At 29.6% G+C, this 21484-nt stretch overlaps 1 protein-coding gene across 3 annotated transcripts in view; it reads left to right on the forward strand.

The window, feature by feature from the left end:
* SMSr (Sphingomyelin synthase related) overlaps positions 1-20437 on the forward strand; it is a 33304-nt gene extending 12867 nt beyond the window's left edge. For 2 of the 3 annotated variants that reach the window (XM_067269267.1, XM_067269269.1), the window contains exons 4-7: positions 6889-7130; positions 10059-10200; positions 15859-16009; positions 20008-20437. In XM_067269267.1, the coding sequence (XP_067125368.1) occupies positions 6889-7130; positions 10059-10200; positions 15859-16009; positions 20008-20330 (858 nt within the window). In that variant the 3' untranslated portion in view covers positions 20331-20437. The remainder of the gene's footprint in view (positions 1-6888; positions 7131-10058; positions 10201-15858; positions 16010-20007) is intronic. The other variant, XM_067269268.1, reaches the window with a different exon arrangement.
* The last annotated feature ends 1047 nt before the right edge of the window (positions 20438-21484 follow it).

Consider the following 21484-nt stretch of genomic DNA (forward strand, 5'->3'; position numbering starts at 1 on the left):
GATAGGCTTAGCGAAGAGAGTACACGACTCCTGATTGTCGCGCGATTGCCAAAAAAAGTATGAAAACTTTTTATTTTTTGTCTCCGGTCCAAAAGTAGGGTATTGTTGAACTCATCTTGGTCCCCTCAGCTCAGATATATACTCAAAGTCCCAAAATCTATAGTATCTCCTATATTTATATTTGCAGTGTCAAATTAAACAACAATTTTTTTAGGCTTACTTCTTTATGAATCTGTTGTCTGTTATTTAGATACAGTTTATATTTTTTGAATGCATACTAATATACAATTGCTTATGTGTAAAATTATTATGTTGTCATAATGGTAAAAGTCAAAGATTATTTCGAAAATTGGCCTTTTAATGATGCAAGAAAATCATTTAGAGAAACAGATTCTTTAAATCTAAATTTAGAAATTTTCTTTTTAGAAAATTTAGTTTTATGGTTTGGATACAAAAAAATAATGCCTATATTTTCTATATTTTGTTAAATATGCATTAAATGTTCCAAATGAGCTGATTCATTTTCTGTATTTATTGCAATACAAAAGCTCTTAATCTAGAGAGAAATCTTATCATTGTCTTCAAAGCAATTAAATCTAATTATTGCCCAGTTTACTTTCATAATGCAATTTATAAGATTTATCCAAATGTAAAACTTTACATTTCAAGGCTTAGATGATACTTTTAAAGACGACAAAATGCATTAAACAAACAGTTGAAGGTTAGTTACAGTATACAACAGCTACGGATGACCAATGTAGTTTTAATTGTAAACTGTAATGGATTTGTGACAGCTTATCATCTATTAGGACTTTGTCTCTACAACAGGAAAATTGATATTAAGATTTTTTTTTTTTTTTTTTTAAAGCTTTCTACTAAAGCAGTGTTTCTCAATGGGGGCAATATCGCCCCAGGTGGGCGATTTTTCCCCCCCCCATGTTGGGGGCGATTAGCAACAATTTATATTTTGGGGGGCAAAAACAGTTTTCTGGGGGCAATATAGTAAAACAATATATTAAGAATAATTAGATATTTTATTCATTATATCGTACAATAATTAAACAAATAGCATTCCTATAATCCTTCTTCCTTCCACTTTTAACCCTTTTCTGTCACGTGGCAGGAATTATAATATTCGGGGGTCCTGATTAGCCGATTAACAAAATTTTTTTCGAAGTGAAGGGGGCGATACTACGTAATGATTTTATTGAAGGGGCGATGATTCGTTAGAGGTTGAGAAACACTGTACTAAAGCCTGAAACCCATATTCTGTATACTATTTATAAAAAGATTTGATTAAAATGGAGTATACATCACAATTAGATGTTTGAGCAGTTTTGATAAGTACTCTGCACAAATGAGTCATATTTTTTTTACTAGCAAGTGGTTTTTCACACCAATTTATTTTGAGATAAGTTGACACAGAAACCATCTCCACTGTAATAAAAAGGAATAGTTTTGGATGTGGAAGAGCAGTGCTGCGGACAGGCATTATGATTAGTGTTTGTACTTCACTGTATGTCTTGATAGAACTTTAGAATCTTATATGCAACTTTTTAGATGCTGAGTCCAGATTTTGTTTTCATAGATAATATCTATCCTCATTGGTTGAGGTTTATGGATGTATATCCTAAAAGTTACATTACAAAGAACAGATTTGCCAGCCAGATACCCAGACTTGTTCAATAGAATTAAGTTTGGATATCTGGCTAGTAAATTCATTTTCTATTGAACGTGCTTGGAATGTTTTATGATTACAACTCAAAAATTGTAAACTTTTCCAAAAACAACTTGTAAGATGAAAACTGCTCTGCTAGAGGGAGGAATGGAAACATCTTTAAACTGAGCATCAGAAGCATCTTATTAGAAACATTGAAGAATCATTGAGATCTGAATAACAGTTTCAGATGACTATATTGGTATATTATTTACTTCAGAGTATGAAATACTATGTAAAATAAAACATTTACATGATTGAGGAATTATCTCTTCATTAACAATGAGAATTATTTGATATTTTACACAAGTTTACAATTAGACATTATAATAGTTATGTCTAATCATACATTTGACATAACTATAATTATAATTGATCATAAGTTCTCAGGAAATTAAAATGATTTGAACATAAGATATCAATATCAAAAGGAGTAATAACCTTTAAGAATAAACTGATAATTGGCTGTCATATTAATAACCAGTCAATATTCAACATCACAATGGTTATGATGCTTAATGATGTTTTTTGTAAACGTAACAAAACGAAAATTTCTGAGTATCTAGTAAAATATCAAATGCTGAAAGTTTGATAGGACATTGAAAAGAACTGTTTGTTTCAAGTGCTGTTGCTATTACACCACATATTTTTTAGAGAAGTCTCTCATCAGTAGCAATGTTAATAAAGGGAATTACGTAAGTTAGAAGTGCAATTTAATTACCATGAATATGCTGCCATCAAAAATCCACTAATCACACATGTTAATTATTAATAATTCCTGGAATTTTAGTTTAAAAAAATTTGGAAAATAGTTAGTTATAATTGTTTATAAACTATTTCCAATTTTTTCAAGTCCAAATAGTTAAAAAAAAAATTAAAATAGTTATAATTCTTTAACAAAATAACATTACTTAAATATTACATTTACTAATTATGATATGATTTAATGAATGCACAATTTAATAAGCTTCAGTTAATGTTAACTGAAGCTTATTAAATTGAAACTGCTTATTTATCAAATGTTGTACCATGGTTTTTATATTTATGATTTAATGAACTAATAAATGAGGCTTAATGACAAATTAATTTTTATTAATAAATTTTGAAGTAACAAGGTGCCATTTAATGTGTATAAATGATCTTTGATTTTGCCAAAAAGTGTTTTGTAAACAGTGCTTCAAAATCTTTCCAAATTTGTAATCTGTGTAAAAATACTTTGCAATCTTTACACTTCTACTGAAACAATAGGTGCATTTGTAAATTTTGAAGCTAAAAGATCAATATTTACATTATGAATAGATTCATTAGATAAAATTTTTGAATAATTCACTATTTTTTCCAACTAAGATTTTTGTCAGGCACTAAGTTTAATTTTTTATAGTCATCTTGTAACTCTAACTTTTAACCAAAAATGTTTTGAGTAGAGATGGATGAATATCACTTTTCTTGAATTCAAATACTAACCAAATCTCAAATATTTAGGACCTTCTTCAGGTGGAATTCTAGTAGAGAAAACCTTTTCATTCTAATTTCCGTTTTGGCTGTGTTCCAATTTTTCAAATTTTCTTTTAAAATTAAACACACAACGATGTGCACATGCATCAGCGACTATAATAATGGGTCATACATAGCCTGTCACGCCCTCGAAAGCTGTTTTTCGTCCTTCGTCGGGGAATTTATGCACTGTATGAATAACAATCCATACGGTCTTACGATTGAGTTAGAACAAATGAGCAATAAAGAAGCTTATTTTTTAGACATTAGTATTACCTTTAATGACAATGGATATGATACTAAGGTATACTGTAAACCGAGCGCTATCCCAATATACATTCCAGCCGACTCTAACAATCCATATAACTACAAAATTGCAGCCTTTAGAGCACTTACTAGAAGAGCCCATATGCACTGTAATATAAGAACAAGACAAGCAGAGGGAAGTAAAAAGAATAGCAGAAGTAGCTGAAAACCATGGCTATAACAAAAAATTAATATTTAAAATAGCAGACAAACAAGAAAGCTGACCCGAAAATCAATCGGATAGAGCTCCAGAAAATAGTCCACAGTGAGATGCGTCTCCCCATTGTATTACTATAAAGTATGAGTGCTGTATGCACTTCATATATCAAGAGATTGAGACATATACTAATTCAAAAATAGTCTACAGGTGTAAACCGGACATATTTGCCATGCCTAGAAATGGGAAAGATCAAGCAGACATCAAAAGAGTGCTGGGAGTGTATAAAATTCTGCTCAGGAATGATAGATTCAATAGGGATCTGGTTTATATCGGTTTCATGAGAAGATCACTCAAACAATGCCTCCGTGAGCATAAAACCAATATTGAGAAGAAGAACAATAATACTGCCTTAGCTTATATGCCAGTGAAAACAGCATTATACTTGAAATACAACAGGCGACCATGATCCAGCAAACTCGGCAGATACATCAACTTAGGAATTTGGAGGCATTAGAGATCTTTAAAGTAGAATGCCAAGGCCTCTCAATCAATTTTAAGGATAAAAAACAGCTTTCGAGGGTGTAGCAGGCTATGTATGACCTAGCATTATAGTGATCGACACATGCACACATTGTTGTATGTTTAAATTTAAAAGAAAATTGAAAAATTAGAACACATCCAAAACGGAAATTAGAACGAAAAGGTTTTCTCTACTAGAATTCCACCTGAAGAAGGTCCTAAGAGGACCGAAAACGTTTGTAATAAGTTAAAATTTTGCAAAGCTTCGTAATGTTAGTGTGATATATTTATCAACGCTTTGTTTTTTAAGATGGATTTTAAACCAAATAATATTCTTAACCAGATTAATCTTCTGTAATAGATAAAGTTGTCAATCACCATTTATTATCATACATATTAACGTTGTTAAACTTCTGTGTTGTTGTTGGAATTAAGCTTATGGTACCAAGAAACCATAAACTTTTGTTGCAAAGTTATTCATTTATTCAACAAGATCCATAGGTAGTATAGTAGTAATGAAAGAGTTTAGACAACAGCATTTATTTGGTAAAAGTTCAAAGATTGTGTTACATAGGCAATTTGCCAACCACTTTAAAGTGTAGTAAGATATTAAGTTTTCTCACATTTATGACATAATTTATTATCTTAACAGCTTTGTGGTGGCTAAAGTATAATTTTTAATAAATCAGTTATTGAAGAAAAACAAAATGTTTGAAAAATTGCACCTACTTGATAAGTACAAAGTAGACAAATCACTATATTGGCTTTTATTAGTCACTTAGATCATTATGACGTTATAAATTCAAGAATGCCAAATACATTTCTTATCTCTTGAAGTGGCTAGCAAATTGCCTTTGTAACTTGACATTCAAACTCTCATGGCCTGAACAACCTTCATCCAACCTTCTGTTCATAATAACAATTTCACTTTTCTTTTTTGTTAACTACTTTCGTTCAGGTCATTTTTGATGAATTAATAATTAATCACCGTTTACGTTTTATCGTAATTTTTATGTTCCATTTAATTAGCACACAGATTGTAATGTCATCAATGTACCTCCTTTACAGGAGGTACATTGATGACATTACAATCTGTTTGTTATTTAGAATTCCATTAAAATGTAATTTTTACAGCCAAAAAGATAAATAATATACTATATATACATTTTAATTGTGTATGCTATGTATACTTTTGGTATTTTCACATTCCTAAATGCAAATTTGATGTTTTTGTAATCCACTGTATTCTTCACTATATGATAACTGTGTTAAAATGTAGTATGGCTGCCAGCATGTACCTCCCGACAGCAAACACCTCTAAATAGCCCTCTCAGTCCCAATGGTGTGTGTTATTCAGAGGTTATACTATAGTAAAATGGCATGTAAAATAGTAAATCATATAACATTTAAAATTTAATTGCTATTAAGAAATTATCATTAGCAAATTTTTTTTTGTTACAAACATTTACTTAAAATTTCTTGATAAATTGTTACAACATTGTGGGTACATGTTCATGATGACAGTAATTGAAATCTGTAGTAGTTTCACTGACTCCATCTGTCAGCATAAATGATATTGATTCTTTTTTTCTGTTGATAATGTTAGTACTAATATTATAAATGATAAAAACAACATTGATAATGATGTGCGCACAAAAGCATCCTAGTGGCATTTTTAATGTGTGATAAGTTTAAATGAATAAAGACACATCAAAATGGATTTCATCATTGGATTTTTCAATTTTTCACTGATTAATGTTCATGTCACTTCCTTTCATTTGAAATTTTAAAATCGTATTGAAGATGGTGACTTTTAAGATGATGGTACTGGGATCCGTATATTAGTCCAATGAGGTATACTCATTGGTCTAATATATAATGGTAATGATTGTATTTATCTAACATTAAATATTTTAAAGATGATTGGATGGTTTCTGACTTTTAACTTGCCATGTATTTTATGTACAGTAGAGCATCGATTATCCGACTCCCAATCAACCGTCACGTCGGTTAACCGACCGCGTTCTAGTCGGCAAATTCAATTGTCTGCTAGTGATGTGGCGCTACAATATTTGGCTACGTCTTGGCTACTTTAATATCATTTTTGTTAAATTTTTGCATGTTTTAGCTGGCAACACTGTCTTGACCACGAAAGAGACGTTAGTATTTAAACGAGGTTTAATTTTCTACTTTTTCTTTATTTTTGTATTTATTTTGTACAAAATAAAGAAATAATTTTTAACAATACAATAGCAACGATTATTATTTAAAAAAAATTTTGTTAGGCTTAACATCGATGAAAATTCAATGCAAAGTAGGTTAATAGCAATATACTAATATACTATACTAATAATGTATTTTTTCATACTTTTCAGTTATCCGACCAACTTTAGTTCCTAATTGAGTCGGATAATTGATGCTCTACTGTAGTTATATATACATAAGCTTGCTTGTTAATAAATTACTGATATGTCAGTTTCTATTAGCAGTTGTGTATGCATGTCTTAATTTATAATTTTGCTATCTCAGTTTTGAATAGTTCACAGCAGAAATAAATAAGTCATTTTCAATACTCTATTCTGTTCTATTGTTTGTCATTAGCATAAATTATATTATTTAGTTTTAAAATTTTAACATCAAGATACTGTAAATTTTATTAATGTTTTGTTAATTATAAAATATTATTTTCAAGTTAAAGCCCGAGGTTTGGAAAACTATCGTGGGTGTGTTATATTTTGTCGTCGTCACGTGGATAACTGCAATAGTTATGGTGATCGTACACGATCGAGTTCCTGATATGCAAACATATCCACCATTGCCGGACATATTCCTCGACAATGTACCGCTTATTCCTTGGGCATTTGCAATTTGTGAATTTACTGGCGTCATGTTATTTATTATTTGGTGTTGTATTCTAATCTTCCATAAACACAGGTTAGTCTTAATATTAGAAAATTCTATATATTTAAGAAAAACTTTTATTATTAATAATATTGTTAATGTTTTATTAAGATCGTATTATTTTCCATTTTATTCAAAATTTTGAAGTATAAATTTAAAACATTATACTTTATATTTGTTTTTTGTGCTCAAATCCATGGAAACAATTGAAGTTTAAATTTGTTAAGCATTCAAATTTTATTTTACTGTAATCTGAACTATAATGTACTGTACATTCAATACAGACAGATTTGATTGTAATAATACATGGATCTGAGCTTTATCCAGAAACACTAAGTAATAAATTATTATACATAAATAAATTTAAATATATTTCTTATTAAAAATCATATTTGAATGTAGAAATAAAATAAATTATGATTAACAATATCATCTGTAGTAAGTTTTATTAGATCGTACGATTATTATTAGTTATGCAACGAATATTCAGTTACTATTCGGCCGAATACCGAATATTTAATCACTATTTGGCCGAATACTTAAAAACAGGAGTAAGAAATAACAAAAACACGGTAAATTAATCATTTTGGTAACTTTTATTGATGCTGAACATACATTTCAAGTTTGAGAAAGTGCAATTTTTTGCTTATTTATCTAAAAGGTCAAAGGAAAAGTAATATAACTAAGTTCTCTTTTTAAGAGATCAAAAAAAGGTAACAAATCAAATGAAAACTACCTACTTATTATGTAGTTTAGTCGTCTACATACTCGTATATAAAAGAACAAGTCCTGATAGGATAATTAATGCAGAGCCAAAACTACTGGTGCTAGAAACTTAAAAATTTGAGGGTGTGTTCCTTTTGTAAAGTTTAGGTGTGCTAAGAAAAGATTTCCCATTTTATAATTATGAGACTCATAGCCTGGTGATAACGGAGAAAAGAGACAGACGGGACGTCGTTGTAAGTCACAGTTACGATTTCACAGATTCGAGACGGCTTGGTAGCCCGAACGGCCCCAGGCTTTTGCCCGTGCACGCTAAGTTACTTTCGTTACAAGCATTTAGCTTTCCGAAGTCTACGAGAACAATTATTTGGCATTGACGGCTGCAAATTTTGCACTAAGAAGCTGCCTTGATTTGTTCAATTATGTTAACTCAATTTCATATTTATTTTCACATTTTTACTTTGCGGTCCTCTGTTCTTTTTCCGTTATTTACACGCGTGGGTCATTTCATTGTTATCCACATTTGATATCATCACTTATCACATACTGCCATGATGCTCCTGTCTGTCCGCTACAACTGTCAAGAATTAACGTGATTGGTGAAGCATAGTGACAGCGGGCCAATAGAGAGCAGGGTGCGTGATCCCTGCCATAATGCTGTTTGCACACCAATTTTCATACGTGTGTTAATCAAGTCGAATATTCGGCTATTTGGCCATGCTCCTGGCCGAATATTCGGTATTCGGCCTCAGGCCAAATATACTATTTGTTGCAACATCAATTATTATTAATTTTTTAAATATATAGAATATCAAAATTGCAGTTTTTACAAGAGAAAGTTAGCAATTACCAATACTTTTTTAAATGAAAGGTATGTCATTTTATAGACATTGTCAATAAACATAGTAAAGATATATTTTCTACAAAATTTTATATTTTTATAAAAGAACCCAAAAAATTTTACCTGATTTAAATCATCACGATTAAAGTAAACACTAAGAAACAGTACCAATAGGCAAGTTGTCTAGTTTGTGGAAGGTTGCAGTTTCAAGATTTGTTATGGTTTTTTCTATATTTTTTGTTAATATTTTTATTCATTGTGTAAATGATTAATATTAATCCATCTAGTAAGTTTTAAACTGTACATGATGATTTATTAATTAGTGTGTGTGTGTATGTATAATACTGGAAAATTTGACAAGAAGTAGCCCCTTTTGTTTTGAAAAGTACACAGTTTAAAATCAGCAGAATAATCTTTTTTATTGTCTTATTTACAAAAGAATAGCCTCCTCCTGCTTTTGAGTATTTGCTGAAAACTGTTGAGATGAGTCATTGACATTGGAAAGTCAAAGGAATGATTATTTTGACAGTGGAGAGGTAAAATTACTAGATAATCAAAGCACATGATCAAAATTTGTAATTCTATCAGTAAACAGTTGTTAAAAGATTATGTTGTTGCTAAAAAATGTACATTTATAGAGTTCTTTTTAAAGGTAATTAAAATACAATATTTATTAAAGTATGTTTCTTGTCTTTATACACAATCTATAAAGATATTTAAGTGGAGAAACATGGAAAATATACATGGTAAAAAGGAAAAAGCCATCGCAAGTCTTAAGATAGCAGCTTTCTGCACGTCGAAATGAAAAACCAATAAACTAGACGATTTGCCGTTGCTGTTGCTTATTAGTGTTTACGTTAATTGCATCTTTTAAATAAGATAAAATCTTTTTATGGAAACAAAGTATTTTGTACAAAGACCTTCAGTATGTTTATCAGGAAGGCAATCTCTATAACATGACATCTCTCTCATTAAAAAGCGGTATTAATAATATCCAACCTTCTCCTGTTAGATATTTTAATACCTTTCCTCTTTATTCTATTTGTTAAGGAAGCTAACCTTGTTAAAAATTGTTCTATTCCATATTCTGGAGGTTTACAATGAATACACTTTTGGCTAATGTTGACTAGTCTAAAATGATTCCTATTGACTTTATAGTTTTTAACAAGGTTTGCTTCCTTAACAAGCAGAATAAAGAAAGATATATTTTTATTTCAGCAAAATGTATTCATTCCTTTACACAAAAATATTTCTGAAAATATTAAAATTATAATTTTTGAAGGTTCTGACATATTTTAATATCTTGGCAAACTATTTGCGTCAGTTTTCATTGAATTTTCTTCTTAAAAAAAATATTTTTCAAAATTAATTTAAATAATTATGATAAACTTTTTTAGGTTTGTTTTATTACGACGTATGTTTTCCTTATTTGGCTCTGTGTTTCTACTTCGTTGTATAACAATGCTTATCACATCACTTTCTGTACCAGGAAGACATTTGGAATGTAAAGCAAGGGTACGGATTGTTTTTAGTAATGAGGTATTAGCTAATAAATTTTAATATTTAAATTTTATTGTTTTGAAATAAAATAACTACTGTATTGCCTCAATTCTAAGACCCGATTTTATCTATTTTTACTTGACCAAAGTAGAGATTACATTCTTGATTAGATGATGTCTTACATTTGCAGTCCAAAACAACAAGCGGCAGTCATTGCAAGTATGTGACACTTCCCTTAATAAACTGTTTTGGCCACGCTACTAAATGATTACATTAGTTAAAATGTACTTTTCTTGTAACAAACATTTCATTTAAACTCTCTTAATGTTTAAAATGTATTTGAGACAACATTATGATATAGAATTAAAGTAAGTAGTTACTGTATACGGTGGGAATCATACAGCTTCTGCAAAGCATCTATTTTATGGTATTTATATTGTTTTTCTAACTTGTTCATAAAGTTTTAAATAATCAATTTTAAGTTATTCCTTCATTAAAAAAAATCTTAAAATTTGGTTTCAAACTCGTGGCGTGCCTTAGAATTGAGGAAATATGGTATATTTAAAAATAAATTTACTAAAAATAGATATTTTTCTGACATATTGCTAAAAAGTTGCTAGACATGAATGTTATACAAGAAGTTGTAATTAATCTGAATTGAAAATAGTGTTTCTGTTATAAGATTAATTTTATATACAGGTACACCTCGAGTTATGTCGTTCTTGGTTATATGTCGTTTGTCAAAAAAGTATATGGAAAATAAAAATCAAGTTTGTCATTTTATTTGGCTTTACATCCGTCCGTCACAAATATTGAAGTTGTAATATCACTAGAAAAGCATTAAAAGCACATAAAATCATATTAAAATATGTACATTTACAGTAAATGTTAATATAAGCATCATAAATCCTAGAGAACGAAACACGAAAACATCTGTGTTTCTGTGTCGTCGTCTTATTTAGCGGTCTTTAAGTGCTCGTTATTGGCGTTTTCCACCGTAGTTTCGACTTACGTCGTAACTACACAAGTAAATTTGACTTGCGTCGCCTCTCCTGGAACCAATTACAGACATAAGGCGAGGTATACCTGTATTAGCTATTTACTTTGCTTTAAAATTTGCTTACAGACTTTTTTTGTATTTGTAGAAAGTAATGCTCCTAGGAATAATTAACCTGCTCATTCAAGCAGCAATAAAAGCATGAACCTAATAAATTATAATTAACAAAATACATAAATATAAAATATTCAAAATTCCAAAATAAAAATTTACATAATTTAAAATGAAAGAAACTCGAATGAATTATTTTTTCAAGAATTAATGAAAATACAGTTGCCTGAAAAGAAAAAAGATCATTGTGAGAAGTGAAAATTACTATTAAAAAGAAAGAAAAATCTCATTAATTGTTGTTTACTAGTGTCAGTTATTCATGTGTCACTTTTCCAATAGTCTTATCTGTTTAATTATTCATTATCCGTTAATCATGCATATCATTTCTTTCTTTTAAACAACAACCATTGATAATTACAGTGTATGAAGTATGAAGCAGTTTTTGTAGTTAGTTGTTTATCATGTTTTTTAGCACATAATCATGTATTAGGCTAAATAGATGAAATTTGATGACCTAATCTTTACAAGTAAAATTATTTTCATTGTATGATATTTTTGCATTGTTCAAATAAATAAATATAATAAATAAATTTGGTACTAGAGGTAAGCGTTAGGCGCCATCTCTTATCTAAATTAATAATTATAATTTTAATAATTTAATAATTTCGAACCTTCTGGAAGAAAATAACTGACCCGGAGCGGGGCTTGAACCCGCAGCCTCCGTTTTCTGTGCGGTGCGCTACCAATTGCGCCACCCGGACCCCAAGCCAGCCCTTGCTTCCAGAAGTATTTAAATTTCGATATAACCTTTCACAGTTACTAACAGTGCTGGCTGGACACAATCATATGTCAACAGCCAATAATATACAACTCCAGAAGGTTCTAAATTATTTATTAAATTATTAAAATTATAATTATTAATTTAGATAAGAGATGGCGCCTAACACTTATCTCTAGTACCAAATTTATTTGTATTAATTATTTGATTATAGCCATATTACAGCCCAAATATTTAGACGATCGTTGGATGATTATATTAACTCGTCGGGCTTTGAGTTAAAATAATAATCTCCAAAAATACTGAAATATTTCTTTATTTTGGAGAATAACATTCCATGTTCCAGAAACATAAATTTAATAGCAATTTCAGATTTAAACTACAAAAATCTATATAACTTTTGTAGGGCTTGATATGATGATATAGTATGGAAGATGTCAGATATACATAGGAATTTTTATAAGATGTTAACACATATAATAAAACTGAAAGTAATAGTACAAATTGTTTTCAGTATTCACATCTGTCATCTTTAGTATGAACGCGCACAAATTTTATAATCATTTGTTAAATAGTTTGCTTGATAGTTCATGAAAATTTCGAGTGCTTTATAAAAGAATGGAAAATATCAAGCCTTTGAATTGTCATCAAATATTTTGCCAGGAAGCATATGATTCCAACAAAAATTAAAACTGACATAGATAATACTCAAGCAAATCTGCTCCCACATTTTTTATGGTAAAAGATGTGGGTACTCTATTTAAACATGGCAGAGAAAGTTTGAAAGACAGTCGTCAAGACTGTCTTTCAAACTTTCAAAGTGGACAACTGTCAGTAGTAACAAACAAAAAAAAATTAACAAAATGGTGTTGCAAGAGTACCAAATTAGAGTTTGCAAGATTTAGAAAAATTTCATAAAATTAAAAGAAAAAAATTTGAGAAAAGAGCAGGAATAGCCAAGAAAAAGATGCTGTTTTATCATGACAGTGCCTTAGGTCTTACAGCCACAATTGCGATGAAATTTTTTGTGAATTTTGCTTTTAATTGTTGCCGTATGCCCTTATATTCACCTGATATGGTCGTGAGATTTTTCTCTTTATCCTAAAATTCAAAAATGAACCTTTCTTAACCTGAAAAATTAACAGTTGAAAAAGTTATTTTAAAAGCAGATTTTTTCAGAACTGATGAATTAAATCATTGACTTAAAATATGATCATTATTCATAGACAAATATATAGAAATGATGATCAAGTTTCAAATCTCTGTTCTGTATGGGTAAATTGAAAATATTTTCAGTCCTAAGTTCATCTAATCTAGAAGTTTTATATCTTGTTAAAAATTATAAAAATGGCCATAAAAAATCAAAAATTAACTTAAATTTTATTCATTTTCTTCTTTTAGTAGCATCGTTGCATAGAAATCTTAAACTTAAGGCTTCTCTAAAATTATAAGAAAACTAAGTGCAAAATTTGAATTAAAACTAGATTTTAATTGAAATTTTGTAGTTTTTCCTAGCATTTCTATGATGTGGCCAGAAATGTTATCAAGATTATCATTTTTAAATATGATATTCATAAAATCTCTTATAAAAAAAACAGTGGTTTATAATAAAACAATAGCTTTAACATTTTCAATGATAATAGCGAGGTTGAGGCCGAAGTTTTAAACGCGAAAACGTGTACGTCGGACGTTCGGCGCCGCTTTCCCGTAAGCCTAGAAGTTTGACAATGGCGTTTGGAAAGTCGGTGGAATCGTGCTCGACATTCCAAATGCCGTCGTCAAACTTCTAGGCTTGCGGGAAAGCGGCACCGAACGTCCGACGTACACATTTAAAACTTCTGCCTCGACCTCGCTATTGTCTAAGATATCATTTAAAAACCTACAATAAGTTTATTCTATGAAATTTTATTAAGATTACTCTAATTTAATATTTGCAGGGGAAAACATGGAATATTTTTACATTTTAAAATGTCAGAAAAATACTTTAAGATAGAAATCATCACAATATTGTTTGAAATCTTTATTAAAAGGATGCAATTCATGTAATATAAATTATTTTACTGTTTAATGTTAATATTTATTTTTTAATTATTACAGAAGGTTTATATATATTATGTAATCTGAGACAAATATAATTCACTCAACCATATTCATCATCACCTAATTTTTTCTTTTCACATTGTGCGCTTATTCAAAAAGAATTTAGTACAACTTTAAAATGATTTTTTTTAAATGACTTCAGTATGATGCAAATCTAGATGCTGATGTAGTTTGGCAATTGATAATCTATACATTAAAATGTGTGCACACTTAAGTATTTAATATAGAAATTTTGATATGTTGTATTTTGTAGAAGAGATCATATGAATTTTATTTTAAATTTCAGTCATTTACTTATGATGGTAAAAAATTTATTTATATTTACAGATTATAAATTTTATGCATTAGTACTCTAGAACAGCGATTCTCAACCTTCTTAGCTCCGCGACTCCCCAAATGGTAAATATAAATAAAATTAATATTTCACAACCCCCACCCAAAGGAATAATAACAGTAAGTCTTACTATTACTAATTGAATTTTGACTGTATAGGTATACCTCGAGTTACGTCGTTCTCGATTATACGTCGTTTGTCAAAAAAGTATATGGAAAAATAAAAATAAAGTTTAGGTAATTTTATTTGACTTTACATCCGTTTGCCACAAATATCAAAGTTGTAATATCACTAGAAAAGCATTAAAAGCACACAAAATCATATTAAAATATGTACATTTACAGTAATTGTTAATATAATCATCATAAATCCTAGAGAACGAAACACGAAAACATCTGTGTTTCTGTGTCGTCGTCTTATTTAGCGGTCTTTAAGTGCTCGTTATTGGCGTTTTCCACCGTAGTTTCGACTTACGTCGTAACTACACAAGTAAATTTGACTTGCGTCGCCTCTCCCGGAACCAATTACAGACATAAGGCGAGGTATACCTGTAATTATAAATGTAAATTTTTTTAAATATTATATAATCACATTGCACCAATTTTATACATCAAGAAAATACCGACAGTATAAAAAATGTAATACAACTATTCCTATTATTTTATGTCGCTGCTTTATGGCGACGAGTATGAACACGCATGTATGACGTGTACATACATGAGCAATTTACAAGTTCCAACTTGATGTGTACGCAGAAAATTTTAAATGAAAAACAAATGCAACCATCACATTAATTTCTTTACATGTGTACTTATTTAAGTAAAATGTTTATAAGTTTATAATAAAGGATTTTTTTTCATAAAATGACTTTATTATTGTCTCCTGACCCCCAGGTTGAGAAACGTTGCTCTAAAAAAACTAATTTTGTGTAATTACGTATAGTTTTGATGATGATGATGATAAAATGGATTTAAAAACTAACTAAAGAAATTAATTAATTTTAAGTAACTTTTGTAAATTTAAAACATTTAATATCCAATTTATTTTAAAAATTGAATTTAGAAATTTTAAATAAATTTACTAATACTTTGCTTTACGGTACTTTAATTAAAACTAAACAATCTGCTGAATTAACAAGCTTTATTATAACCTGTTAATTTGGCAGATTGTCTGGTTTAATTAGAAGTTTTAATAATGTTATTTAAATAATTTTTAATTTTATTTTTATAATACTTAAAATATATTTTTGTGGTAAAAAAAATGTGCGTTACTTTAACAACATAAAACAATTTGCTTTGTAACATGTTTAACATTTTAAGCAATTCTTTTTTTAAAATTGAATATTATGGTAAATAAATAATTACATCTTACTTTCAGCCAAGTAGTAATTGGTGGGAGAAAATTCAGACAGCATTTTTAATTTGGCAAGGTGGAGGAATGTATATAAAAGGTGTTAGAACTTGCGGAGATTACATGTTTAGTGGTCATACTGTTGCTTTAACACTTTTTAACTTTTTTATTACCGAATGTAAGTTATGCATTTATATTATCATTATTAATTTTTTCATATTGGAAAAGTTTATATGAACTTATGTTAAAAATAAAATAATGTTAAAATAATTTTAGATTTCAATACAGAACTGACCCCAACTTCAGCACCAGAGTAAAATCTACACTTTCTTAAACCTGCTACAGGCGCGTAACGCGTATAAGATATACGGCGGGTGACAAACGTTTTCAAATTCGTCGAAATGACGTTCGATCCCGTCGAATTCTGTACATTCCGTTTGGAAGTGTTCCCGTGCTAATTGACCCGAGGAAGAACTGCGTGATAGTTCGAAAACGTTTGTCACACTCGCTGTATATCTGATACGTGTTACGTGCCGATAACAGGTTTAAGAAAGTGTAAATTTTAGATTTATTAAATATTTAAAAGTTATTTATTTATAAACTCTTATTATTCAGAGAAATGTTATTTTAACAATATAAAGCAATTTGGTTTATAGTATATTTGCTTTTATGTACTGTAAAGCATGCTATTAAAATTTGGTTTGTTAAACTTTTACAAATAAGAAATGTATTTAGAAAATTTTTTTTATTTAATTTCAGACTTTTCTAGGTTATATTTGTGTTCTTCTTTACAGAATTTAGTATTTGTTTCTCCAAAAATATGATTGAAAATTGTAATGTTTTTCCTTTAAACCATTTTGGATCAATCATTAACGAATTTAAATTTTTAAAACTTTTATAGTATAAAAAGTGAGTTAAAGTTAATTCTAAAATGATTGAAATTTAATGATTACACATAATTAAAATTAATTCATACCTTTAAAAAATTTTAGGAAATGGCATAATCATGTATATTTAATACATCATTTTGTAATTAATTAAATTTATCTTTAAAACATGTGAAAAATGACCCATTATTGTTAGAAAAAAGAATTTCTACATCAAGCGCAATGTGAAGCAGTTAGAAACTCAAACAAGGCCACTTCGACAACTGAACAAAGAAAATGCGTAGCACAAAACCGATCCGGATGTAGTTTTGATTGATAAATCTTATTTTACACTGGATAGCACTGAATGTGTAGGAAATAAAAGTTTACTGTGAAAAAGGAAGGTATGTTATGTCAGAAGTGAAGTTCAAATGTCAAAGGTTTTTGTGTAGATAGCTATAAACTGTCACAGGCAGCTCAAGCCTTCATTCCACCATTTAAACTTTGCATTAAGAAAAGACTAGTCCCATTCTTAAAGCAGCACTATCTGATTAGGGATTGTTTTGGCCCAATATGGCAATACCCACTATGATCATGACAAAATTGCTACTTTTTGACTAACATAAGACTTACAGTGCATTATTGTTTGTGAAAACAATGTGTTTAATATGTACAAACTGAAAACAAGCAAACAGTTTCTATGCCAGTTAAGCAGAAAGTGTATGATGAAGGGTCGAAAGTCAATTCGGTGCATAACTTTGCAAAAGAATTTATAACAAACTCTGCCAATTTACAACTGATGACTTCCAGAACTTTTTGAGACATAAAGTAAAGTTTGAAAGGCAGCTAACATCTTTTGACAAATTTAATAATTAAACTAATTTTATTAATTTATAATTATAATTGTCATCCAAAGCTTACAGTGTTAGTAACCAGTATAAGTTATATCTAAATTATTAATAGTTCTGGAAGCAAAGATCAGAATAAGATCCAGGTAGCATAACCAGCAATGCATCTACACGATAAGCAGGAGTTGTGGTTCGAATTCTGTTCCGGGCCAATTCTTTTCTTCCAGAACTTTTCTAAATTAAAAATTTATTTATAAATATTAAATTTATGAAGAGATGGTGCCTAATGCCAACTTTTATGCAAAATTATTAAATAGTAGCCATATTAGAGTCGGTATAATCCATCGATTATTTCTACATTAAACATTTACACGTACCATTATGAAGCTAAATTTTCAATATGAAATAATCAAAATTTTAACATAAACATTAGAATTCTTTACACAGATATAAATCTGAAAAGTATTTGGATAAAAATCTTTGTAGAAACATCCACAATAAGACACTTTTATATTTATACATAGTGAAAGTTATTTGAAGTTTCAAGATTGACTTATACTTAAAAACTAATTTTTTCTAATCATTGATTTTGATTGAAGATGAATTAAGTGATTTAGAAATGTCTGGAAACAGTCCAATCAGAGCAGAACTTAAACATGAAACTCTTACTAGCCAACAAGAATATTACTTTACTTGGTCTCAGCTTAACCTACACAATGGAGTGTCTCTCTTCTTATTGGCGGCAATGTTGCTATTATATTATTTCCCCAGTTTCCAAGGATATTTAATTTTTTAACCATATGTGCATGGTGTTCTGTAGTTTCTCTAACTCATTTATTGATGAAACAACATAACTTTTTCAACTAATTGTGCATACAGTTAACACTAAATCTCTATGGTAAACTGGTAGAATGATATAATAGCAACATCACCACAACATCACATTATAAATGCTGTTGTGGCAAGTTTAAGTTGAGACCCATAATTATTCTTTATGCTCTCATATATGAACTGATGTGGTCTCACTTCATAGTTTGAAGACCTTTATTCTCCATCAATTTTCCATTACTACTCTGCACTTGTTACTGAAACATACTGAAAGTTGCAATATACATTTTCCAGTTTAATATGAAATAATCAATTTTAAATTAAATGAAAAATAATCATTTATTTCCATTTAGTCTATCAAAAATCCAGAAATATTACTTTTAATTGATATTAAAATGAGTTTTGTTTATAATAATAGTATTGGATACTAAATCATCAAAAAATATGTTTAAATTTTTGAAGTTTTCCTCTATTAATGGGAGATAAAATAAATTAATCACAGATATTCAAATACCTTCTGAACAAGATGATTTTTAAATAATAATAATAATATCTCTCCCGTGGTCACCACCTGGTCGTGGTGGGAGAGCCCAGTAATTTTACTGATCCATAGAGCAATGCAGGCTGGAGCACAAACTCCTGGTAGGGACACCCTTGCCAGTAAGGTCTATGGAGAGAAATGAAGCTAAGAGTGACCACACCCACATTCCATGGAGATATTTATCATGGTAGTAACCAGATCAAAGTTTGATACCGGCTCGGACGTCGCCCGGGTTAACAAGGTCCGCATGCGTGGGTTAGGCAGAGACTCGCGTTCAAAAAATAGGCCACAGTCTCTCTTGGTTACTGGTGGCGAAAGCAGTGCCGGCCCAAGCATGGCTACTGCAATGCCCTCAACAGATGTGAGGAACCAATCAAGCCTTCATGTTTCTGTGGCAATGCATCCACAGACCACAAAGGCTGGAAAACCACGCCAACGGATGAAATGGACAGTAGAAATGAACGAGTTTATCATCCGTACTTACTACACCATCACAAAACTCGAAACAAACATGACAGCATACAGACGACAACTACACCATAGACTTGCACAACAATATCCTCATCTCACTGTCACCAAACAATTATACACAACAACCTTATCCCACAAACAACACTTGAACTTATCAAACAACAGATTGCTGATCAAATACATCAACAGACAGAAACATTTAACATTAATGAAGATCACATAACCTGTCAGGATAATCTAGCAATAAGCACCGATTACAGCGCGCACATAACTACCACTATTGATACTACAGGCACTTCCTCATCCACCACTGATAACATTGACATAGATTTAGTTAATATGCTCTCACTAATATTTCAGGAAATACTCACTAAACGCACAGGCACAGATCCCACACAATAGTTGAATCATTATTTTAATAATGAAATAACTAAATTTTCAAATAAATTTGAAGTTTCTATATTGTGAAGAATGTAGTTCCTCATATACTGGTATACACTTATATTTTTTATAGGATCTGAATGAGATATTTAAATTTTTAGTTTCCGTATTGTAAGTTTTGAGTGCTATAAAACTGATTATTTAAATATGATGATTAAAAAAGTTTTAATTTTTCTTTCAGATACACCTGCAAGTATGTACTATCTTCATACATTTACATGGGTAATGAATCTTTTTGGTATCTTTTTCATACTAGCAGCTCACGAGCATTATTCTATTGACGTCTTCATTGCTTTCTACATATCGACACGTCTGTTTCTGTATTATCATACCCTAGCAAATAATAGGGCACTTATGCAAGATGATAGTAAGAGAACTAGAATATGGTTTCCATTATTTTATTTTTTTGAATCTGGAGTTGATGGAATAGTTCCCAATGAATACGAATGGCCTCTAAGGATTCCCAAATGTTTTAAAGCTGTGCAGAAAAAGCTAAAAGCATAAATTATTATGTACATTAAGATTATTTTTCTAAAAAGATTCTTTTCATCGTGATTTATTGGTTGACATTGTTACGTATACATTGGCTATCGAATTAATTTGTTTTCGTATAATTATCATAATCCAAAATTTCATATGGGTTACAAAAACAACAATAACAGTATAATAATAATAATAATAATTTAACAATTTAATAAATATATATATGTCATCTGTAAACAAGACAATGTAAGATGTGTGCGCGCTTATTAATGACTGTTATTTGGTAATTATTTAATTTTTGAATATTTGATCGGATATCAGTGTAGTTTAAATAAGTTCTTTATAAAAATCCTGTATACAGATAAATATTTCATTGAAATATATTTAAAGATGGAAAGTTTATAATGAATACCACAAATTAATGTTGGCTTCGATACGTGTCGACATCTTGAAATATGATTTTAGTACAACAGAACATTAGAAAGGAACTGCATTGTAAATATAATTTTTCAAATCTTTTGCGCTTTCAGTTTCTTTCTGTATACTTTGCATTTTACGAATTATCTTTGCAAAAATCTTATGAGATGTAAAGTCTGTTGATTCTTTTTTATTGAATTGCGTTTCTGCGATATTCTTCGTCGATAATGAAAAATGAATAAGAAAAGACTGGAAGTAAATTAACAACAAATGGCAAACGCGTGATGTTAGTACTCATTAGGTTATTTATAAAGTAAATATAAGGAAAAACTATGCATTTGAATTTAGAACAAAATTATGATTTTTATAAATATATAACAAATAGATTATCCAAATTCAATCGATATTCATTTTAATTAACAATATAAAATGCACAGAATACAGATGTCAATTCAAAGTGTCTTGTAATATTGCCAAATTTTACCGGAGCTCTTGGGTGAAAATCAGAAAATTGGTCAACAATAACGGGTTAGATTTTGATCGTTCGACAAAGTAGGTTTTTAGTCGACCCATTAAATACTTCATTTGCGTTCGATATGCATTTATACAAGAGTCGATCTGTCGGTATGATGTCAAAACATGTTGTATGCATCCCTGTTATAGAGCAACTCGGTTGTGTGTACATCAAATATAAAAAATTTCTATAACCTTACAAATATGCATTTTAAGATTTAATTTGCTTCTAATTCCTTGAAATT

This window comes from Centruroides vittatus, unplaced genomic scaffold (genome assembly GCF_030686945.1).
Source record: "Centruroides vittatus isolate TY-2023 unplaced genomic scaffold, ASM3068694v2 contig_349, whole genome shotgun sequence".
In the NCBI taxonomy this organism is placed as follows: Eukaryota; Metazoa; Arthropoda; class Arachnida; order Scorpiones; family Buthidae; genus Centruroides; species Centruroides vittatus.